This window comes from Netta rufina (assembly GCF_964035555.1).
Source record: "Netta rufina genome assembly, chromosome: 2".
NCBI lineage: Eukaryota > Metazoa > Chordata > Aves > Anseriformes > Anatidae > Netta > Netta rufina.
Window position 1 is genome coordinate 26,996,996 of NC_140124.1, and position 23,356 is coordinate 27,020,351.

Here is a 23,356-nt window from a genome sequence, read left to right on the forward strand (position 1 = left end):
AAATACTGGATTTGAGACCTAGCCTAGAAAAAAGTCTCTCAATACATCTTCAAAGTTTGACAGTATATTAATGTTATGTATTAGTATTTTTTAAGTTTTGAATGTACCATTTCCAGCAAAACTGCAAACAATACTGTGATCTATCCCTCTTGCTCTTCTGTTCCCCTAGACTTTGTGTTTATTCCTCTCTTGCTGACTATATTTGCACATCTGTTCACTATTAAAGGTCTCCAGTGCATAGATATTTTTGTATGATAGCACAGGCTTTTTTACAGAGCAGTAGCTTGATTCTTCCCATGATCTTTTTGCACCATGAGTAGGCAGTTTATTTGCTTGAAACCTTTTATTTGACCCTTTGGTTATTTCCAGCTCTATACATAGCTAATATTATTTATCACAAGAAAAGATCCAGATCATTTATAATATACTTTGAAGATATTTATTCTTCTGATTTAAAAAAAAAAAAAAAAAAAAAAGAAAAAGAAAAAGAAAAAGAAAGGAAAGCAACCAAAACCAGATTTATTTAAAGTAGTGTCAAATTTTAGTTCAGACTTCTTTCTGTAAAAGGCAAATAATTCTTGATTTCATCAGCTTTTTGTTCAGCTTTTGTTCTACACCACTGAATCCCTTCATTTTCAAGGTCCTGTCCTTGTGTTCTAGTGTTCCTTGGCAAAACAAAATTAATTGTGCCCTCAGGGCTGTTTGTTGTTGTTGTTTGTTTGTTTTGTTTTGTTTTATTTTTGGAGTGTCATTATATTAGTTCTGAGTATAAAAATAGCAGGATTTCTTGTTTTGGGCTGCTGTCCATTTTTTATTTTGTAATTTGAAACTAACAAAGCCAGATTTTTGGAAAAAAAAAATAAAACTTTTAATCTGCTGTAAACAAGTTCATTTTGTATGGCATATGCCATCTTTTGGTTATCTGGGGAGGGGTAGCAGTTGTACAAGCATTGTTTAAATGTATCAAGAACTCAAGAACTGTCCAGAATGCCTATGTCTTAGTATCTACTAAGGTGTTTTTTTGTTGTTGTTGGTTGTTTTTTTTTTTCTGTCTGCAAAAGAGTAAGAATGCCACACTTTATCAGATGTTGCTTTCTATTTTAATCACATGATAATATTTTTCAGTTTTAATAATAGGGTTATTAGGGTTATGGTTAAAAGTAGAAAGGATATTAGCAAATATTTATATACATCTTTCAGTGCTTTTCTCTTTTTAACTTAGTAGCATATATTAAAGCATAAAATAACTTTTTTTTTTTTTTTTTTTTTTTTTTAATTAAACACAGAGGCCCTGAGAAAAGAAATTTGCAGACTTGACATAAAGGACATGAAGAATCCTGGGTTTTATGTAATTCCCAATGAAAGTCCTACCCTGACAAGTGAAAAGATTGTACTGGTGTTAATCCAAATGTGCTTTAATGAGGAAAACAACAACAACAAAAATACTAATTACTTATAGCTGTGGAATTTACATTCAAATGAGGTGATAATTTGTCTTAATTTATGGCACTAAATGCTGTAATAAGAGCACTAATTTCAGGAGCCACTTACTCTTGTTTAAAATGAGAGCACATTTTATTCTTCCAAGAGAACAAGACACCTCTGTCATTAAATGCTGAGTGTAAGCAGTTTGGGTATTTTAATCCTAAAAGTAAAATCTCATCCTTGCCACATGTAATATTACCAATTTAATATAAACATGGATGGAAAAGTTATGCTCCTCTGTGTGTGTGTGTGTGTGTGTGTGTAATAAAGTTGTTGCTATGGTGTTGTAGATAATATGCTATACAGGAATCTAGTTAATGTGAATACCATAATGGGAAGAGCAGTGGAGAGTGGCAGTAATATATTCATGTTCACATGGGTTTTGGATTCTTCTCAGCCATTTCTTCCTCAATACATGTGAACTCCCAGCTTTAAAAACTTCAAATGGCAGTCATTTCTAGAAGAAATAAGGAATTGATTAATTTTCTTGAAATGTTCAGAAAAAAAAATATGCTGCTAGTTCCCTGTACTGAATTTTCCTGTACTGAAAGAGGAAATACAGAATTCAAAACGATTTACTGGGGAGGAGCTATATGGCTTTTGTAAAGGAAGTTGTGCACCACTGATAACAAAGCTCTTTGGAGCCCATGCCTCACTCACTGAGCATGTGCACCTAAGGCAGTTAGTACAGTCTTCCTGGGCTTCCAGAAAGGTACCTCACCAAAGGAAAGTTATATTGGATTAAGAGGTAAAGTTTACTAATTTATAAATAAGTCATGAGGAGAAGAAAAAGGAAAGGGAATAAATGGCCAATGGAAAGAAGTCACTGGAGGATGCATGCTATGGCCTGTCGTACTCAATATGGTCATAAGTGATCTAGAGAAAGGAGTAAAAAGTGGGGTGACAAATTTTGTGAAGTGCTGTCAATGCTGATGAATGTGAAATGATACACACGAGAAAAATGATCTTAAATTCACATATGATATGATGGATTTTCAACTTCTCTGACCGTAATGATCAAAAAAGCAAATACAATGTTAGAAACTGTATGATAAGGAATAAAGAGCAAAGTAGAAAACCTCACTGTGTTACTGTATTAATCCATGACTGCAAAGTGCACTTTTGTTCCCACCATCTCAGAAAAGCATCAAGACTGATCAAAGGTAGAAAATATGTATGCATCACATATTATGGGAGACACTTAAATAGATTGTTTTATCCTGGAAAAGAGGTGCTTGAAGAAGGACCTGGTTAAGACAACTTACTTATTCATCAATGCAGGTTTTTCGACATTCTTCATCTGTTTCAAATCTATTGTTGTTACCATTACAACCTCCGTACCAGAACCGACCACAAGAATTGCCATTTTTGTCATAATACCATTTTACCACATAGTCTCGACAATCCCCTGGTTTCATAGGTTCCAAGCACCTTGGATCTGAAAGTATATTATTAAAAGTTAGCTTGGATTCCGGGGATAAGTTACATTATCCTAAGAGTTCATTTTGTAGTTAAAGCATCCTTTTTTTCTTTTTCTTTCTTGTAGTGCCCAGAATATATTTGCATATGAAATTTGTAGCCAAATTCTGTTTCAATTAACAAAGTACATGAACAGGTCTGAAAAGAATACAGGATCGGTTTGAAATGAGACTGCTTAAATTCAGATGCAAGACTCAGATGGGTATTTAAATAGGTAAGCATAATGATACACAAGGTTGTCATCTAGGTTTGAAACTCTGGCTCTCAGTGTGTGCGCTATCTGCAGCCAGAGCACCCAGAAAAACAAAATTATGATTACAGTGACTGCATTGGGTAGGGTTTGTTGGTTGCTTGTTTTTGGTACAGACTTGCTACCCCATAGTCAGGTTAAATATTACTTACCTTTTTGAGATGATGCTATCTGTGGTTGCAACACAGCTAGGCTGCGATCTTCAGTAATGGTTACATTGAGCAAAGGATTGGCAACGGGACTGTGGGGTCTGGATTCAACTATGTCATAAAGTGGGGGGAATTTTGATTCTCTATGAACAGAAGTGGTCACAGTGTGATCCTGAGCAGATGGCAGCACCTCGGTGTATCTGGTCTGCGGTGGACTAAGCTGCAAAAGGAATCAAAAATCTGGTAACTTAAAATACTGTCTCAGATGTTACGAAGAAAAAAATGAGAAAATTAAGTAGGAAAGTAAGGGTCTTTCTCACACATGTTATCTAGCAATAATGGCAGGTGGATTCAGACCTTGTTTTAGTGATTACTCAGTATGGGGCCATGATTTTAGAATCCTAGAATTACAGTCCAATGCAAAAAGCGAAACAATACCGAAGGGCTGAAAATACCTATCACATGTAGCCAATGTAGCCATGACGAGCAACATTGCACCAACAATCAACTTTTACATAAATAAATGCTTACATACTATCTTCCTGAACGGGGAATATATCTGCAGGATTTCCAAATCACTTTTAAGGTGCATCAGAATTCCAAAAAAGTGAGGACTGCTATCATTTATTGCAACTAAGAAACAGTATTACCCTCTTCTGCAAACTGTTCTAAACAAATAATTTCAATCTAACTTTAAAAGTTTTCTTCAGATCTTTTGGTACAGCCAAATGACACATTCTTTACATATTACAAGATTGATAATGGTGCATTAAATAGTGTATGAATTTAAATAAATATTTGATAACTTACTGGGTAACCAATTCCTTCTGTAGGGGGCATATAAGTCTCTGAAGTCGTCATTCTAGGTAACTGACTAACTTCAGTGGGTATTTCAGATCCTGGGCTTGGAGACGGAGATAGAACATCTTTTCTGGTGTAGACTTCAGATACATTATCACAAATTTTTGTGAAGAGTTTATTTTCAAGAGCTGAAAAGATTAGCAAAATAATGAAATGTATTAGGGGTGATAAAGAAAAGTCACAGTGATTCTCCACAAGCTTTTAGTGCAGTATTAACCTTAAATCTTCAATGACAATGAAACACTGCCTTCTGAAGTTATGTCAAAACTCAAATGAGAAATAATAAAGTAACACACTCTCAAAGTTATTTGATTTTAAGAACCTCTAGTTCTTCTATGAAACAACAGATAAAAGTACCAAAATCCCTTTTTAAGCCTAAATCATAACTCCATGGTCTACAGAAAAAAAAAAAAAAAAAAAAAAAAAAAAGCATTTAAAAAAAAAAAGAGTTTATTTCTAAGAAGGAAAAACTGGGTTATACTTTCTACTTATGCACACACACACTAAATAAATAAATAAATAAATAAATAAATAAATAATCAGCAACTGGGATATCTTTTATGTTGAATTCTGAAGCCAGAACCAGAGCCCTAATTTTAATGCTAGCTGGGACCAGAACTGTAGCTTGGATTCTGTTCTCACTTTTTAAGACTTCAGCCTTAAATACAGACCTAAGTCCATCCACAGGCTCAGCGTAGCAAAATGAGTTTATGCTCAGGATAAATACAGTTTATAAGGTTAGTCTGTGGTTAGTCTAGACCAAAGTACATTTTTTTTTTCCATTGGTCATTATAGGTTTCATGTGTTTTTTGATGTGATTCCAGCTGTGGCCAGATAATTTTTCAAGCCTTGGTTTGAAATGAATAATGGAGAATAAAGCAGATCCCTTGTTGGTATTCCTCCACCATCTCTTCCCTAGAATCAGGATGAAAGCATAGCTTTTCCTATGGCTTTCAGAAGAATACAAGAGATGGTAAAGGGACTGCAAGACTGACAAATCACCAGCGGAGTACAACAGCCATAGGAAAGACAGAGAGAGAGACAGAGCTATTGCACCAAGGTGGAAAGAAATCTGCACCTCTCTCAGGGATGAATCTGTGTGTGGCCCAGCACAAAAGCACTGTGAGAGAAAGCTGGTGCTGGCTCTCAGTAAAGAGTGCCCCAAAGAAGGCTTTTGCTGTAAAAATTGCTGTACATTGTGCTTTATTGCTTCTGCGAGAGGTAAGAGCTTGGCAAAGGTTTCATTTGCCCAAAGAACAAGGGAAACTGAAAAACGAGCTGCATCCAAAAGACAGACATAAGCTGCCATTCAATGAGCCTCTACTGGCTGTCTTGCCTTGCTACAGGAAAGGACAAACCCTGTTAATTGCTTATTTAAAATTTTCTCTTACAAACATAGTTTCTTTTACCTGAAAGTGTCATGAAGTCATCTATCTCGTAAACATGTTCTTCATTAGGGTCTGTTGCAATGAGGTCCATTTCTTTCAGAAAATCACTGTAGTGGGGATCAGTCTTTTGAACAACCCCAATGACAAATATCTCAATATTTGTAGTGTGGGCCTCCCTTACCACCACATCCAGTCGTACTTTGTCACGAGTGTCTGCTTGTCCATCCGTTATTACCACAGCAACTTTCCTCACTGCTGGGCGTGCTGCCTGAAATAACTTAATAGTTTCTCTGATGGCAGAAGCTGTGTATGTGCCTTCTCCTAAGTAGGGCATTTTATCAACAGCAGATTTCAGCTGTTCTTTGGTTGTGTACTGCTTCAGAGAAGACACCAACTCCACTTTATGGCTGAAGTTGATAATCCCAATGCGGGTTGTAGCATGGTTGGCTGAAACCTTGTCAATGACTGTTTTCATAAAAGTTTTGATAATATTGAAGTTATCTGGTCCAACACTTTCTGAACTGTCAATGACAAATACTAGTTCCAGTGGTGTTATTCTGCATCTGATACCACAACCTAAAAGAATAACAGTTTCAAGTATTTAATGAGAAAATATCTTCTGATTATAAAAATGAATTTAAGTTGAATATCTGATTTACAGTCAGTTAAAACTCAGCTAATAAAATTATATAATACTTAGAAACAGATTTTATAGTCGGTGGTACTGAGAAATAGAAACAGAGTTGGACTAAACTACTTCCATTATTGCTCTGGAAACAGTGAGTATTTTTCACATAAATGGTATTCTCACACACAAGCATGCAGAAGATTAATCAATTCAGGCAATATAAATTCAGTGTGTTTTATTAGATTTTTTTTTCAAACTTGAATGCTTACCACATATTTCACTGATAAGTCTGATAACTTCTTCTCTCTGAAAAAGAGTATTAATTAACTTGATGTTTGTTGTATTTTAATTTTTTTACTTATGAAAGTGTAGACAATGCAACACCCCCTGATCAAACTTAATATCACATAAACTATGAGTATTTAAAAAACAAAAACAACAACAACAAAAAAAAACCCACTAACTTTTAAATTACTTCATGTACACACTTACCGAAAGACCAGGTTCACCTTTTCTTCCCCAAATTCCCTGAAAATGTGTAGAGTGAGATAATTAACACAATCCAAGTTTGTCTAATATCTATTGTGTAAAATTAAGTAATGTGAAATATATTTTACTTTTGGTCCTGGAGGTCCTGGATCTCCCATCTCTCCTTTGGCACCTTTGCTTCCCGGATCACCTTTATCTCCATAGTCTCCCTAATTGAAAACAGTCTTATTAAATACATCCACAATTCCAGTATTGGTAATAGTAAGAGCTGCTGCTGTGGTTCAAATAGTCTTCAATATTAATCTTCTGAATTTTGTCCTGTGACTGGTTTATCATGTAGGCATGAACTACAGAATCTTAGGGAAAGCAACACTGGCAATATAAACATTTTCAAGAGATTTCCATGAAAAATTACCTTAATTTAGGAGTGAGAAGTAAAGACACCTTTACAATGATGCTGAGATTATATATTTTTTCCTTTTCTTTGATTTTCTTGAATTCTAAACTAATTAGACCTAGATTCTAAATTCTAGAATTCTAAACTATTAGACCTATGTTAATACAAACCTATGGAGAGACTTAACTGCTTCCAATCTGCCAATGTATTGAAATTTAGACCAGTTTCGCTCAGAACCCCCATGAAATATTGGGACCTTGCAAAGATGAGAGCAAGAGATATGCCTAGACTGTTACATACATTGGAAAATACGTAGTTTCACATTTAGAAGCAAATTCTGCACTTTTTTCTTCAAGTAACTAGACCTTTTGATTTGCAAGTTCAACTTTACTTCATTTTGAGATATAGTTTTCAGATAATGCAGGAATTAAATATAACATCAAAACATTCAGGATCTAAATTTGATACTTCTTCAAGAAGGTGATTGTGCAGGACAGTTTTTTGCTTCTCTCTGAAAGTTACTAACCACCTTACATTTCACTTGAAATTTTAAATTTTAGGGACTTTTAACTAGAATACTATCCATTTTTATATTATTCCTCATTACTACTAGAGAATGGCATCACACAGATATTTCCTCTGTTACAGCATTTGCCATGGTGATTGCCATCAATTGTATGGACCTCTTTTGGCTCTCTGAGTCTGATTCTGATCTTATTCAAACTTATATAAACCTGAAAATTGTCTATAGGTCCTCCATAGTGTAAAGGAAATCAGACTCCACTAAGTAAGCTCTTGTAGGTCACTTTCTGTTCTATTTTCATAAAATGATAATATCCAGCAAACAATATTTCTTTCCATTATTTGTCTGTGAGCTATATTTAACCTCATCAAAGTTAATGTCAGCGTAAGGGACAGCAAATATGATCTACTGGCTGTGGTGATGCTGGTATTCTCTTACATATAAATTGATTTGGTAATTGGCACATCCAGTGGAAAATACGTAGATGAAATTCCTACAGAACTCATCTATTCCTTTTCATCTGTGACAACTCTGCTTTATTAATAGCAAACAGCAAAACTGAACATTTGGAGACACTGACACTGGGCCCTCCCCCCCCCCCCTTTTTTTTTCCATCAAAGCCTGGCAAATAAAATGACATTTTGTAATACCTGAAAAATATCTGAAGATAACTGAATACATAATTTGAATAATATTATTCTCCTGCTAACAGGTATGATCTCATTCCAGGTATTACTTCAGAGCCTGATCCTTCATGACATTTGGGATATTCACAGACTCCAAAGCTGACAATAAGTACCAAGCATTTACCTTGCCAACTATACAAAACAATGTCTTTGCCTACTATTTATCTTCAAAGACCTGTCACACCAAATGACCAATAAAGGAAGGAAAAAAAAAAAACAAAAAAACACTTTTTTCTTTTTTTCCTACTGCAAGCTTAGAATTTACCTTTGGTCCAGGAATACCAATTCCTAATGAACCCTTTGGTCCAGGAAAACCTTGATTTCCTTTTTCTCCCTAAACAGAATATGGAAAGAAATTTTAATGGAAAATAGAAATAAATTCCATGCATTATCTATTCACTTTGTAACATTCTGCATCACAGAGAAAGCCAGATACTTGTATTACGAAATTAAATGTAATTTTCAAGACAGGAGCAGTGTGCAGCTGGAGAGATAGGCAGTTGAGTATGTTTCATAATGTACGTGAAGCCTTCATGAAGTATACAACAATTTATTCCAATTTAATTAAAACAAGATGTCATTTCACTGACAGAGGTGGAAGACAAAAGTAACCACAATGAGGTTCACTCATCCAGTCTACAAGTAGTAAAACCAGGTCCAACACAAAAGTTCTTTCATCATAGCCCCCAGAATCTCTTCAGGGTTGACTTACTTTTTCTGATCTTAAGTAAATGAAAAGAGATTTTTGTTTGAGATCTCTGATCTCAGTGTGGAGAGAACAGCTTTCTGATGATACTTCTAAACACACTATCAATCCGGCTACAAAGTTCAGATTTGTTTATAAGGATTGTTCTGTATGTCCTGCTGTACGCACAGACCTGAAAAGCATGCACATGCCAGCAATGTGGGCATACAGCATGTTATAAAACACAGTTGTTAGGAAATATGTACAGAAAATCCTTCACATCATAAGGGTTCCAGAAACTGTCCTGTTTTCTTTAACAACTATCTTTTCAGATCAAATACTGTATACATTTCAACCACAGCTAGAAGGGATTATATTCCCTGATACACACAAGCTTCATCAAAATTCATGTTTGCAGCATAACAGCAGTGCCCTGTGCAGGTACCAAAGAGTATCAATGAGATCAGCTATCACCTGTACCAAACGTAGCACGTGAGATATTAGCTGAAGCTTCTGCGCAGCCCAGTACAAGGCTAGTTATTTTTCAGTATTTTTCAGTCAAGAGCTCTCAGAGAGTCTCTCTAAAACATTATTATTAGCCTAATATTAGGATAGCTGTTCACAACTAGTCTTAGAGTGGCTATACTGCCCAGGCAGAGAAATATAAAAATATATTTCCAAATTTATCAAGACTCCAGCCTTTACCATAGGCACACTAGTGCCTTTGATGGACAGATGGACTGATCACTGATCATTTCTGCTGGGCTGGACAGGGGCTAGACAGGGACTTGGGGGCTTCTGCAGGTGGAGGATCAGCTACATGGTGCACCACCCAGGCAGACACTTTCTCTTCCCATGGCTCAAGGTCCCGGCTCTCATGAGCTGGGAGTTTATCTGGAGTCAGACATGAGACACAGCTTCCCAGAAGAGGCAGCATACCAGAAGTCACAGGCAGTGGGTGGTTTTCCCTGGTCAAATCCTGAATTCCACAAAGATCCTGCTGAAATAAGAGCTTGTGCTTGCACACAGGTGAGTTGTGGCCTTGCCCTGTGCTTGGTGAAGGCACCTACCACGCGCCACCTTTCACATCTCCACTGGGATGTGCCTCTCCACAAAACCCATAGAGCTCTGTCCTGTGGGAGCCTCTTTGGTTGACTAACCCCAGCTCTGGGAGCTAAAAACCTCTGCTCCTCATCAGCCCTATATATCACTCATCTACTAATCATCAGCCTCTTGCTTCTGGAAGCACAACTCTCCCATTTCCCCACTCCACAATTTCTTACAAAAGCAAAAATTCAGACACTACTATGTGGACTCTGCATACTGGGCAGGAAACTGCACTACAGCAAACTACACAGCTGATTCACTAAGGAAGAAGAAAGGAATTTCCTGCAAAGAGGAAATGTTATTAAGGCAGTGGGATGCCCAAGACAGTTTAGCTGGCATTGTTGTAGGAACATACAGTGACTATTTAATCTAATTTACTTTAAGGCACATTTTAGCAGGATTATACTTCCTAGGTTGCTAATGAAAATGACTTTTAAATACAGTGAAAAAAAATAAAAGAAAATCAAAAAAAAAAAAAAAAAACAAACAGCCTGTGTCAATGCTAGCTGTCCAGCACTGGGACTGACTATCTTTCCTAACTACTCATCACAGAACTGCCTGATCAACCTCTTTGCAGATCTACAGAGCACACACATATGAACCAGAATTAGTATCTGCTTTGTATTCCAGTGGTCCTTCACTAACAATAAACGTCAGATCTAACAAAACTATAGATTTATTGAAGTCACTTGACACTGTTAGGATGATGTTTAGACAATGAAAATTGAATGAAACCTACACTTCTAAAAAAAAAATCATACCTTTCTCACAGACACATAAGTGGCTTTTATCCTTCAAAATGTCAACCCCAGAACCAAATCCTGCTTCCCCTACTTGTGTAATCAATCATCAATATAGAAAAGATTTATCATAGATACCACAATTAAATGTTTAGAGACAAAACAAGAAGTATACTGCATTAAATACTTTATACTTTGCCAGTTCAATTTATGTAAATAATTGAATTTAAATTTGACCATCAGTCTTGTTCTAAAAGCTAAAGCAGTATGCATGTAAAAATGTACCCTTGGATCCCTGACCCTGCTATCATGCCAGATCGCTGATCAATAAGCAGACTTTTATGTTAAAATGTCATTCTCCAAACTGAGTGTAAATCTCGGAATGTCTAGACTGTGGTTTTAAAAGGAAACCAAACATAAAAAAGAAGACCTGTGGATGCTGATATCAACATAAAGTTACTTGAAATCCATCTCATTTCTAACATTCCATTCTTACTCAGGCAGAGCTCTACATATATATATAAAATACTTGCAATGATATTGATAATTCAAATTCAGTAGCACAGTAACTCTAAGATGATGAAGAGTGGACAAAAAAGAATGAAGCTTGACATGGCTGTGAAGAGATAGAAGGACAGATGATAGATGCTCAACAAGCATCAGTGTACGGAAGAAACAGGCACTGATACCATAGCAGTACCAATGTTAACATCCAAAACTGTATGTGTATCTGTTTATCTATCTATAGACACAGAGCATATTTTGACTAACTTTTATCCTTCTTCAGGAATGGAAAAAGTAGTATATGATCTGTATGATGTAACATGATCAGATGCATTTGACTGATGAAACATTTCTGCCCAGAATAGCAAATTGCTTTTATAACAAACCGCACATATTCATGAACTTAAAAAAAATATATCCCAAGTATTAGATTCTGGGAACACGACAGAAATTTCTGTTAAAGCCACACAGGAAATTGTTTTCCTATACCATCAAACATATAGAAATAGCAGAAATTTTTCTATTTGCCACAAGAATAGTGTAAACAGGCTTTAGAGATTCAGCAAAGGAAAATGAGGCGAGGCGAGGCGAGGGAAGGGAAGGGAAGGGAAGGGAAGGGAAGGGAAGGGAAGGGAAGGGAAGGGAAGGGAAGGGAAGGGAAGGGAAGGGAAGGGAAGGGAAGGGAAGGGAAGGGAAGGGAAGGGAAGGGAAGGGAAGGGAAGGGAAGGGAAGGGAAGGGAAGGGAAGGGAAGGGAAGGGAAGGGAAGGGAAGGGAAGGGAAGGGAAGGGAAGGGAAGGGAAGGGAAGGGAAGGGAAGGGAAGGGAAGGGAAGGGAAGGGAAGGGAAGGGAAGGGAAGGGAAGGGAAGGGAAGGGAAGGGAAGGGAAGGGAAGGGAAGGGAAGGGAAGGGAAGGAAAGGAAAGGAAAGGAAAGGAAAGGAAAGGAAAGGAAAGGAAAGGAAAGGAAAGGAAAGGAAAGGAAAGGAAAGGAAAGGAAAGGAAAGGAAAGGAAAGGAAAGGAAAGGAAAGGAAAGGAAAGGAAAGGAAAGGAAAGGAAAGGAAAGGAAAGGAAAGGAAAAAAATTTTCTGTATATTGTCACATTAGAATACCTAGTATCTTTGCGGCTACTGATAATGATTAAAATAGAAGAAAAATGCAAACAGATCAAGACCAAAGTTTTTGCCATATGATTCTAACCACGCACAGATCTCTGTCTAGAAAAGTCCTGAGACATGATAAATCAGAATCTGTTGAAGAGACATATAGGAATGAGAAAAGAAAGAACATGGTAACTTTCTGTGCTATAAAACACTTCACAATGAAAAAAATGAAAGAGCTTTCTGCTGTATAAAAAGGGAAATGATTTAACAGAAGTATAAAAATGGGTAGACAGCTGGAGGACATTGAAGTTGGAATCAGAGCGAGTACTGAGTAAAACAAAGAAGCAGTAGGTACTTTCTTGGTAAAGCTTGTATGGGATAATTCCACCTTGAACCAAAGAAAGGTTCTCCTGTGAAATATTTTGCCAACAAAGTATGTTTTTATGATTTTTATTTACTTGTTATAGCATGCCAGTATTTTCCAATTAAAACCTATTTTGTCATCAAATTCTACTGTGGCTTCAGTTTCTGCAACCTACTGAAGTACCGTGAGGCATTTTTCTCAATCCAGTTGAAATAGTGCTCCTTTTACTGAATCATGAGTGGTTTAATAACCTGTAATTGAAGAGTGGAGCTCAACTCTCCCAATCCAGGGAAATATTCAATCATATGTTCAACTTTAAGCATTCATTTAAGAGAATAGGAGGTACTTGGGTTTTTCTTCACTAGAGCCTCCAGGTTTAGTTTTAATTTTTCCACATGCTTATGAAAAGACATTTTATTAACATTGAATACTGACAACATGCCATGTTTGTGATTCTCCTTGTAAGGAGAGATGTTATGGTTATGGCTGGAACTAGGTAAGTAAAAATCTGCTTAAGAGGATGTGGAAGACTGGCTAATTTCTTTCATATTTCTATACCTATGTGTTGTTTGACTTCTCTTAGCAAACATGGTAGCTCTGTTACTGTCTTTATATAACGGAACCTAGAGAAAGCTGTAGATGTCTTCTGTGGACAGTGCTTTAAATCCAAGTAAATCAATAAAATGTGACAGAGATGAGACTTTTTCCAGATTAAATATATTTGTAGCAACAAGAATAATAGGAGACCAATCAATCACTTACCAAAAATACTGAAAGTCAGCAACTAAATTTTGCACACCTTATGTACAAGAAACTTAAATTACACTGAATGTTTGCAGGAGTTCACTGACTCAGTGACAAAACAGAATTTATGCAGGAAGAAAAACAGACTCCTTGAAACTCCTTGAAGAGACGGTTTTGAGAAGAAATTGGACACATTATTATACTGAACTGGATTACCTTGTTTCCTTGTATGCTCTCGCCAGGGGGGCCAGGTGGACCAGGCAAGCCTTTCTGTCCCATAATACCCTATGACAGTCAGTCGGGAAAAAAAAAAAAGAATTAGGAGATAAACACTATTCTGGGAACACTAAATAAGTAATCTCAAATTTGCTGCAAGCAAAAGTAAAACCTCTTTAAAGACTCTGGTTCTGATCTTTCTTTGGTTTATGTTTTCACACTGTAGGCTTTAGTAATTATCCCCGACAAATTCCCAGGAAAATAAAGGAACAATTAAGCTCAAAGTAATTAAAGGCTAAGATATTCCCATGAAACAGTGTGATACTTTTCACAGTTTTTCCGGGGCAGAAACCGACTTTATGCAACAGCTTTGTGCAATCACTCCAAATCACAAAGGCAACTGACAGTAGATGCACAAAAGGCCAGAGCAGTAAAACCCAGTGTCAGTTAACCTGCCAGGCACGTTAGCTCTTGTGCACCACGTACACATATATTTCAAACCACTGTGGTGCCACAGTATCTGGGAGCACCAGGTCAGAAAATCCTAAGTGGGAGAGGAGGAAACAAAAGCCAAAGGAACACCCTCTGGTTTGTGTAGCTACAGTAAAAGACAGGTAAAACCTTTGCGCTCATCTGTGTGACAAAAGATTTTTCCACAAACTTTGAGAGAATGTCTTGTGAAAAATACTGTTAATCTGTGTAAATATAAACAGGGGTTCACCCAAAATATTGTTGTTCTAAAAATCTTATCTCAAGAACTAGATGCTGCAAGCAGGCCCTCACCCTTGCAAACAAGATATTGTTTCCCCACGAATAACATATTTTTCATTCTTGAAGGCTCTGGGGAAGCAGTATATAGGGTCACACATTTTGCAGGATTTTGACACTCAGTTTAAATTTACCAAACTTTTTAAACTGACTGGATCCATATGATTTACTGAGGAAGTGAAATTTTTTTAGCTTCCAGAAAGCAAAGCAAAGTCAGACATATATCCTGCAAAAATATTCACACTCTACTCCTCACTACATTTCTGTATCAGGCTGGTAATAGCGACATTTCTCCATTCAGATAACAGTTTGTTTAAAATGGAGACATCTGCTAGCTTCTGCTACAGAAGTAAAAGTTACAAAGATGTATCTATGATCACCTTAAATTAATGTGGAGAAAGATACACAAATCCAATGTTTCTCCCCATTGACTTTGTAAAAATAATTGATGGACACATCCATGATAAAGTAATACAGGCATGCACTGAATTGCCTTTTTTACCAGCATTTTTTTTTTCTTTCTGAATTATCAGTCATTATAGTTGAGGGAGGAAAGAATTGTCTAGATGTTGCATGCTGGCTCCTTATAGAATTAACTTCTTGTTTTTATGTTTCCTTCCTAATGGTTTTACTAATGAGATTAAATGGATTCAATCTCATTGAACAAAACATAGAATTCATATTTGACATGTTTTCATCCACAAAAGAATCTCTTGGAAACATAATCGATACAAACAGAAGAAATGTGTCATTTAACTAATTTATTAGCTTGACAGTTCTGTGTAATTTCCAGCTGTAATCTCATAAAATTTGGCTGCAAGTGCAATTTTCATCCAGTCAGTATTCCTTCCTAACCCAGGCAGTAGAAGTGCATGTCTGGTGCCCATGTTTTTATGCGTGATGCCTGCTGCAATTGCACCAATACAAATCAATAACTGAGGAAGCTATTCTGGTGTCAGAGAGATCAGAGTCTGGCAGCATAAATGTGCAGAAAGCTTCAAGGCAGTGCCACACCAACCTTGGGACCAATCATTCCACTCCCCCGTGGCCCGGGGGGCCCAGGATAGCCTTTCATTCCACGGTCTCCCTGAAAAGAGTCATGGTATCATCAGTAGTTTTACATTTATTAACTGTTAGGCCTTTTACCCACTTGCAAAGCATTTTGTCAAACTTCTGAGTTTTAAAATCAAAATACAAAAATGTTATAAACAGTTGCACTATAAATTAAACAACAACTAAAAAAAGCCCAAAATGTAGGCACCCACATCATTTAAGCTCCAAGTAAGAACACTCTATTCCTCAAGCAAAGATCCACATGGTATAAACCACCAGCAGAGTAACACTCTGATTTATCTTACCAGCTACAGAAAAAAAAAAAAAAAATCATTTGAAAATGACATTTTTTTCTATCTTGTTCTGTAAGTGCTTGCCAGAATGGACAAGATGCCCACTAGGAACAGGTAGGCACAAGGGCTCCTTATCGACAAGAAAAGGCACAGAGACATAGAGGAGGCTTTATTTTCCACAGTCTGTAACTGTGCAAGTCGATAGGCACACATGCAGCATATTTTCACTAGAAAATGCTCATCAGTTCAAAAAGAAAAGAAAAAAAAAAAAAGTACGTTATAGATGCAGAAATTTCTGAACCAGGTTCAGTAAATGTCCGTAAATCTGTGCATGTGCTGGCAAGAAAAAATGTTCTGATAAGCTATTGATCATCCAATATATTAACAACAGAGCCACTAAGAGATGGTATTTCTTGACAAAATAAATATTTTTATTGATAAAACCCTTCATTCTATTAGTTTTCGCAGTAGGAAAAGCTCTAATAATGGATGTGCCTGCAGAGGGAGCCTTCTAACCAGAAGAGAGGCACAAGCATGAATCATGCAGATCTCAGATGAGACTTTGTGGTAGGTGAAAAGAAAGAATATATTGTACTGGTTAAAATGGAACGAAAGAAAAGTACAGAATCTTTTAATGACTTCTTTTACTTTCAGTGAAGAATTGTGCAGCTTTCACATTATAATGACTGCTTTTTAGGTGAAATGCCCGAGATTCAGCCTCTAGTGACAGATCACTCCAATCTGTGGTTTTTGTACGTGGTTATGAAGCTCCCATGCCAAGTCCTGACTTATACTGTTTATGTAAATATATCACAGCCTAAACTATGCTCAGGTTTGATGGATTTGGAGAGGTGGGAACCCTGAATCCAAAGGCTGAGGCTTAAATTTAGCTTATAATGCTTTTCTTCTTCATGTAACATTTGGCTTCCAAATTTATTTTCAAACCCTTTTTCTTCCAAAACAATGGACATTGTCCAGCTTGAGTCAGGACACAGGCATGGTACAGGGATGCTCTTAGCTTTAAATTGGTGTGTCAAGCTCACAGTCTGTGGGATAAGTCAACTGTCGGATACAGTTAGGGGGAAATTTCTCCTTCAGATGTGATCAGAGAGGAGAGTTTGTTGGTTGGTTTGGTTTGGTCTAGACAGGTTTGGAAAAGGAAGCAAAAAAGATGGCTACTTTTTTCTCACGTATGAAAGGTGTTCTTACTGTGATCTGAGACTTTTATATCACACCTTCCCTACTAATGCAAACAGAAAGGACATTGGAAATGCCCTTAAACTTTTTGTTTTGTTTTGTTTTCATTTTGTGGCAGATTCTAGCTGTAAACATTTAGAGATTACAATCTTAAGCACTTCAAGATTGTAGCACTAGAGTCTGACACACAGTGCTGGGAAATGCCCTTCTGCAGTGAGATGAAGGGTAGATATTCCTCATCGATTAAAACCTTCCTGGTTTATCAGTTCCTCCTGCAAAGTATTTTCATTAGCTTCAGATTGTCATATTACTAGCAAATACTCAGAGTCTAGGTAAATGCAGCCATCTTCTTACTTAGTTCCATCTGTTATTAAGGGAAAAACTATTAGTCTTCAGTGTCCTCATAAACCATGAAACAAACCTAAGCAGATGTTGCACAGAGCAGACAAAGGTTTCTCTGCCTAAGCCTCTGAAACACGCCAGAGGTACCAAAGCTAAGAGGTGGTTATTTAGATATGGTTTTACAGTATGCATTGCTTTTTGGAGATTCTGGGCTGCTGTCGATTGTGAAGCAGCCTGTAAGCCACTGTGAAGGGAAGTAACTCAGCAGGGAAACAATTCCATGTGTTCCAGTATTGAATATACCTGCAACCTGGTCTTGGATCAGTCCTGACCAAAAAGAGCACATGAGGGACTTGAAGTTGTGTCTCTCTTCCTCCCATGGGTAACACATTCTTACACAGGGTCATTGCAGGTGAAGGATTGAATTTTAGCTTCACATGCTTAGTTAATACCAGATGTCTCACTGAAAAGCTCTTTTGTAGAGCTTTATAGTAATTCTCAAAGTTTCTGTATTTCTTGGCTTAGGAAAAATACTTCTATTTTGCTTTATGAGTTGTGAAGTGGAGCAGTTCTTTTTTCTAAGATGTGACACTAAGCTGTCCTCCAGGGAATTCATTTCAAGAAGGATTAGTACTGCTCTTTGATGAGCTCTAATTTATTTTCTGCACTGTGCTTGTAGACAAGCTTGTCACCATCTGCAGTGAACTAGAAAAACACCACTGAAACAAGAAAGAAAGAGCTGCATCAAGACAATGAAAGTGTGGTACTCCAATGCCTATTCTTATCACTGGATCAAGAAAACTCGTTTAACGAGCTAATGCTCACCTGGGAAATAAATTTTGGCTTCTCATCATATACATCTCATTTACTGTGAGGCATGTATATTTGGTATTGAAACACACAGGAGACATTGCAGTGCTCTCTTTAGTGAGAACTAGTTGATAGAAGGGTATTTATAAGAAGAACATCTAAGAAAAGAGTAACTGCATCTCCACCTTCCCTATTTTAGTTCAAATAGACAGGCCCCAAGCTGCAGAAGGCATATTGCAAATGGATCCAGCCCAAGCGTTCATACACTAGGGGCTATGCTGGTGAGTCTAATAATCTTTCTGTTGTGCAATTACTGAGAATGAACCTTTATTTCTAGTGATGTGCTCTTGCTCTTGAATGTCTGCAACCCACCCCCTAGTTGGCAATAGTGCTTTTATATCTTTTTTTAATCCTCTGACATTATGTGCCTCTGTTTTAATGCTAGAGAAAATAGGGTGCTGCCAGGATTGAATGCATCCCACATGTTCCAATTGTGTTTTCATGTGAATTTGACCTCTGATACACAAAATTCCTATCTTGCAGTGTGCACATATGTGAGCCATTTCTGAAAGGGGGGGAGAACAGAACCCTGATTCAGCTGAATGGAACATTCTTATGTAGTGACAGTCAAAGGAATTTTACATTAACTACCATGTAAATTTATGAGTCACTTTTATCAAATAAATGTTCTTTTTATATGCTGAGATTGCTGGATTTTTTGTTTACTTGTTTGTTTGGTTGGTTGTTTTTAAATGTGGAAAGGATAAGAGATAGCCAGTGTACTTATATTTTAATTAAAATTCAAACAAATATATATAAAAAAACAAAACATGGAAGATTATGCACTTTATGAACTAAGTTCTAGGGGAATTTTTGCAATTCAGGTGAACTGTTTTCCCTTGCAGCACCTTTGCTACCAGGAAGCTCTGTAGAGACTGAAGATCCCAAACTTTGTATAAGCAAGCAGGAGTACAAAATTGAAAGGAGGGAGAAAAGCTGTTTATATTCTTTGTTTCTTTTTTTCCAGTGTACTCTCCACCATGTTTAGCATGGATGCACAGAACAACATCACAGGTGTGGCTATTTACCTAGATAATGAATGCTTTGGAACAACAGTCCCACATTGCAAAAGCAACGGCTGTTCACCACTTAGAGAATCAGTACACATTCTCACCCTATAGCATTAACACGCCAATCTAGTTCAATCACAAAAAAGAAACTTGCCTATTTTAAAGTTAAAAATACAAATTAAGTTTTTGTTTTTAACTCTGATTTTTTTATTTTTTTTTTTAATTTCTGACAGAGACCGCTAGATAAGCAGTGCTCTGAGCAGCCAGATTTTATGGCAATGTCACACTGCAACACAATCAAACCCGTAGATCTACGCTTGATTTTTTAAACAAAATCTGATATGAGCATGGTTTCCCCTAATTATGTTATTTGTGTTATTTGCAAAGACAGCTATTTCTACAGATTTATTTTTTATTTTTTTTTTATAATACAATTCTTCCTAGAATGAGATGCCACCTCTCCATATCCCACAGATGTGGTGCATTCCCAATCTGGGAATGAGGACTATGGGCTATGAGGAGTAGAAATCTCTGCTCTACAGGAAGCTTCTAATAGCATGTGTCCTCCAACAAACAGTGCTACAGGCCCAATAGCAATGCATCTGCCGTGACCGCAGGCAGCTCCTAGCCTGCAGCTGTGGGCTGATCACCCACTAGTGGCAGAAGCGCATTAAGAATGCTTCCAGCTCTGATGATCTAGCTCAGTTTCATCTGAAGGGAATCCATATCTTGTGCTATGAGACCGTTTGCTCTGACCTCTTTTTGGTTCATAACCCAAAGTACAGTAAATTGGAACTACTTCATTTCAACAGCACATTTCCAATCCAGCCTAAAACCCTCGTGCAGAGTACGCAAGAAGATTCTGAGTTTGTGTGTGTGTCTTGCCTAAACCAGACTGACTGCAGGTTCTGAAGCCTTGCCCATTAGGCTATATAACACCCAAGTCCTATCATAGATAATCCATTACTGTATTTCTGGAATAATCAAATACTATTAAACTATAACAGCCTCACTTCTTGGTCACTTCTTTTGCATAAATTTATTATGAATCAATAATGTTCAATTAACGGAGCCTCAGTCCCATTCCTCCACAACAAGAAATTACCAATAAACCTCCTTTACTAGTACTATTAATATACTTCAGCTCTCAGACCTGCAAGGATGGTAATACCTCTGAGGTTGTTCAAAGGTGGAGAAGAGACTGACAACTAAGGACATGAGGTCTTTACAAGAGAATATGCATAATTCGCTTCGATTGACAATGATTTACATCACATAGAGCTGAAGGTGAAAACATAAGTATTGTAATAGCTAATATATGACTTATTTATATATATTTATATATATATATATATTATTATGTCATGACAGTTACAGAGGTGTAAGAATGCCTGTGATAAAAAGACTAGATCACAAATCCTCCAGCGCAAAAGCTGGATATATTACCTTCTACTTTACAGCTCTTACCTCCTCCCATCTAAGGCATTTTATGATACTATTCTGTTCTGTCAGTCATGATCTGGTTTGGAACTTTCGTAATAACTATACAGCCAAATAACTGCTTGATCGAGCAATTACATGGATTCATGACTATAAGAACAAATGTGAGTTGTGACCCACTTTTTGATCTCTTCTATTAGCCAGGCACTATGATTTTCTTAAGTTTATTTCTGTATACTTCGTATATTTCTGATGCTTTTCAGAAACACAACCACAATGGTTGAGATAAAAAATTCCAGCTGTGAGAAATTTCACTGCAGTTATTCTAGTGGTTTACTTTCATTTAAAAACAAACAAACAGAAAAATAAAACAAACAAACAAACATTATTTGCATTTTGTATTTGTTTAACTCAAGTTTCTTTAAATCAAACCCCTATATTCCCATTGAAATTTTGATGTATATTTCTGGGGTTTGTAATCATTCAACCATGGTATCATGGTGGGAGATATTCTTATTGGATGACCTGATATGACCTTTCAATTCCTTTTTCTGGGGAAAATGCTACTCTCCAGTAGGAGGCGCAGGGGAATTCCAGATGGAAAGATGCCCCCAGACATTTTGTAGCCAGAGGTTACATTTTTATGTAATATCTGACTTCATACTTTTATACAATATCCTAGGCTGTAATGGAATGTTCTTCTGTGGTACCAAGAAAAATTTCTTGTAAGGCTGCATTATATCAAGTGTAAAATCTATATTTGAAAAAAAAAGAAAAAAGAAGATAAAAAAGAAGAAAAAAATTCCCCTCACATAAAATATCTAGTTAGTTTAGCTGTATATATTTTCTGTAAATCTATACCAAATGGCATAACTGAAATTACTTTTAGTTCTTTAGTAGTTCTGTCATGTTCTAAACCACATTATTTCATGTGGAATATCTCAATATATTGATAAGTGGTAGCTCTGAACAGAAGTATAAAGCCAGGTTTTTCAGGTCCCTATCTGCAGGCTATTGGTCATTCTAAGGATGAGTGGCATTCAGTTTTTCCTTTATTGTGGATATATTTTAAAGACATTATTGTTGTTGTTTGCTTTTAATGGGAACTCTCATGTTCTGGGAACTAAAGTTTAAAGTCCTTTCTGTTTGGGAAAAATTTTGTTTGGGCAATATTTATTTTACTTTCTATTGCAGCATGTTCCCTGTTTCCTATTTCACACATGTAATAAGGAAATCATTAATAAAACCACTCTGCAGGATATTTTAAAGCAATTTCTTCTATGATCTTCGTCATACATGTCTCTTCTTTTTCCAAGTTTTTATAACACAGTAGTTACAATGTGACTTTTTAAGTCAATTACACCCTGCTTAGAACTTTTTAACATTTATCTATTTTGTGTTTTATGGAAAAAACAACAACAACAACAACAAAGGAAGTGATGTATTTCTAATCTCCATATCTTTTTTTTTTTTTTTTCCATCAATTTTTTTTCTCTAAGCTGATATTCATTTTAGACTAAGACTCAGTCTTCTCTTGGGAATCGCTTTCTAGTAACTTTAATAATATTTAATTGTTTCCAGTAACCTCTATTTCCGCTACTCCTTGGGGGCCTTTGCCCTTTTCATTGCCATAGACAAAAGGAGATGTGAAAGTACAGTCAACACTGTACTTGCGTTGGATTCTAACTTCTACATGGAAACTCCAATACCTAGAAACATCCTGGATCTTTGGGTGTATGAAAGATCTGCAGAGATAAAGCAAGAACTGTTATGCATCCAACATGGCAGAGAAGCCTATCGACAAACTTCTGACTGGAATACAAAGATTTCAGCATTTTCTCATCCTAATTTAATGCACTTTTAGGAGACATATTTGTCTACCCTGTCTACTAGTCAGATGGATGTACTACCACTGTGCTAGTACCTTTGGTCCAGGATCTCCCACACCTTTTGGGCCTGCTGGTCCTGGAGGGCCTGCTGGTCCTGGAGGTCCCTGGTACAGGAGAGGAATAAAGCATGTCAGTACCAGTCCTAAAGAAGTAGTACGTATGTTCTTCCATATAGAAAAAAATTTCAGCAGTAGTTATTAACATCTCTGTTTCTGCTGTATTTGGTCGAGTGCATAATATTTCCAATGTGTACTGAGCATCACAGTTAGTCCCAGGTGGAAACCTAAAAAGACTACCAGAGTGGAGGAAAATAAGTCCTGCTCCCGACTTAAGAATATCAGAGCTGTTCTCAGCTGAGAAACCAGTCAGAAAGCAGATATTGCTCCATGATTCATACACCACATCTGGGATACCAGAGCTGATCCATTAAACCTGGGGGTCAGGCAGAACTAACATATTTTGATTTATTTGTGTTGACAGCCTGTTTGCTGAACTTCCCATTCAGTCCCTCACAGCCCCTTCAGCGGTCCTTCATGCTGTTGGAGGCATCCCTACCCTCCCTTTCAGCATTCAGATGCCAGATCTCTTTGCTCTATCAGAGCTACAGATCCTTAACTACATATATCTTGTTTGTGTCCACGAGTGATTTATAGAGTGGGGTTTTCCAGACCATGGGGCACGCAAAGGTGGAAACCTATAA

At 36.8% G+C, this 23,356-nt stretch overlaps 1 protein-coding gene across 1 annotated transcript in view; it reads right to left on the reverse strand.

Moving 5' to 3' along the window:
• Nucleotides 1–1,834: 1,834 nt before the first annotated feature.
• COL28A1 (collagen type XXVIII alpha 1 chain) overlaps nt 1,835–23,356 on the reverse strand; it is a gene marked incomplete at its 5' end in the record, with an annotated part of 63,106 nt that continues 41,584 nt past the window's right edge. The window contains 12 exons of the mRNA XM_084283134.1: nt 1,835–1,942; nt 2,751–2,923; nt 3,367–3,583; nt 4,174–4,352; nt 5,634–6,188; nt 6,510–6,546; nt 6,733–6,768; nt 6,858–6,938; nt 8,601–8,669; nt 13,795–13,863; nt 15,581–15,649; nt 22,692–22,760. Of these exons, the coding sequence (XP_084139260.1) occupies nt 2,751–2,923; nt 3,367–3,583; nt 4,174–4,352; nt 5,634–6,188; nt 6,510–6,546; nt 6,733–6,768; nt 6,858–6,938; nt 8,601–8,669; nt 13,795–13,863; nt 15,581–15,649; nt 22,692–22,760 (1,554 nt within the window). The 3' untranslated portion in view covers nt 1,835–1,942. The remainder of the gene's footprint in view (nt 1,943–2,750; nt 2,924–3,366; nt 3,584–4,173; nt 4,353–5,633; nt 6,189–6,509; nt 6,547–6,732; nt 6,769–6,857; nt 6,939–8,600; nt 8,670–13,794; nt 13,864–15,580; nt 15,650–22,691; nt 22,761–23,356) is intronic.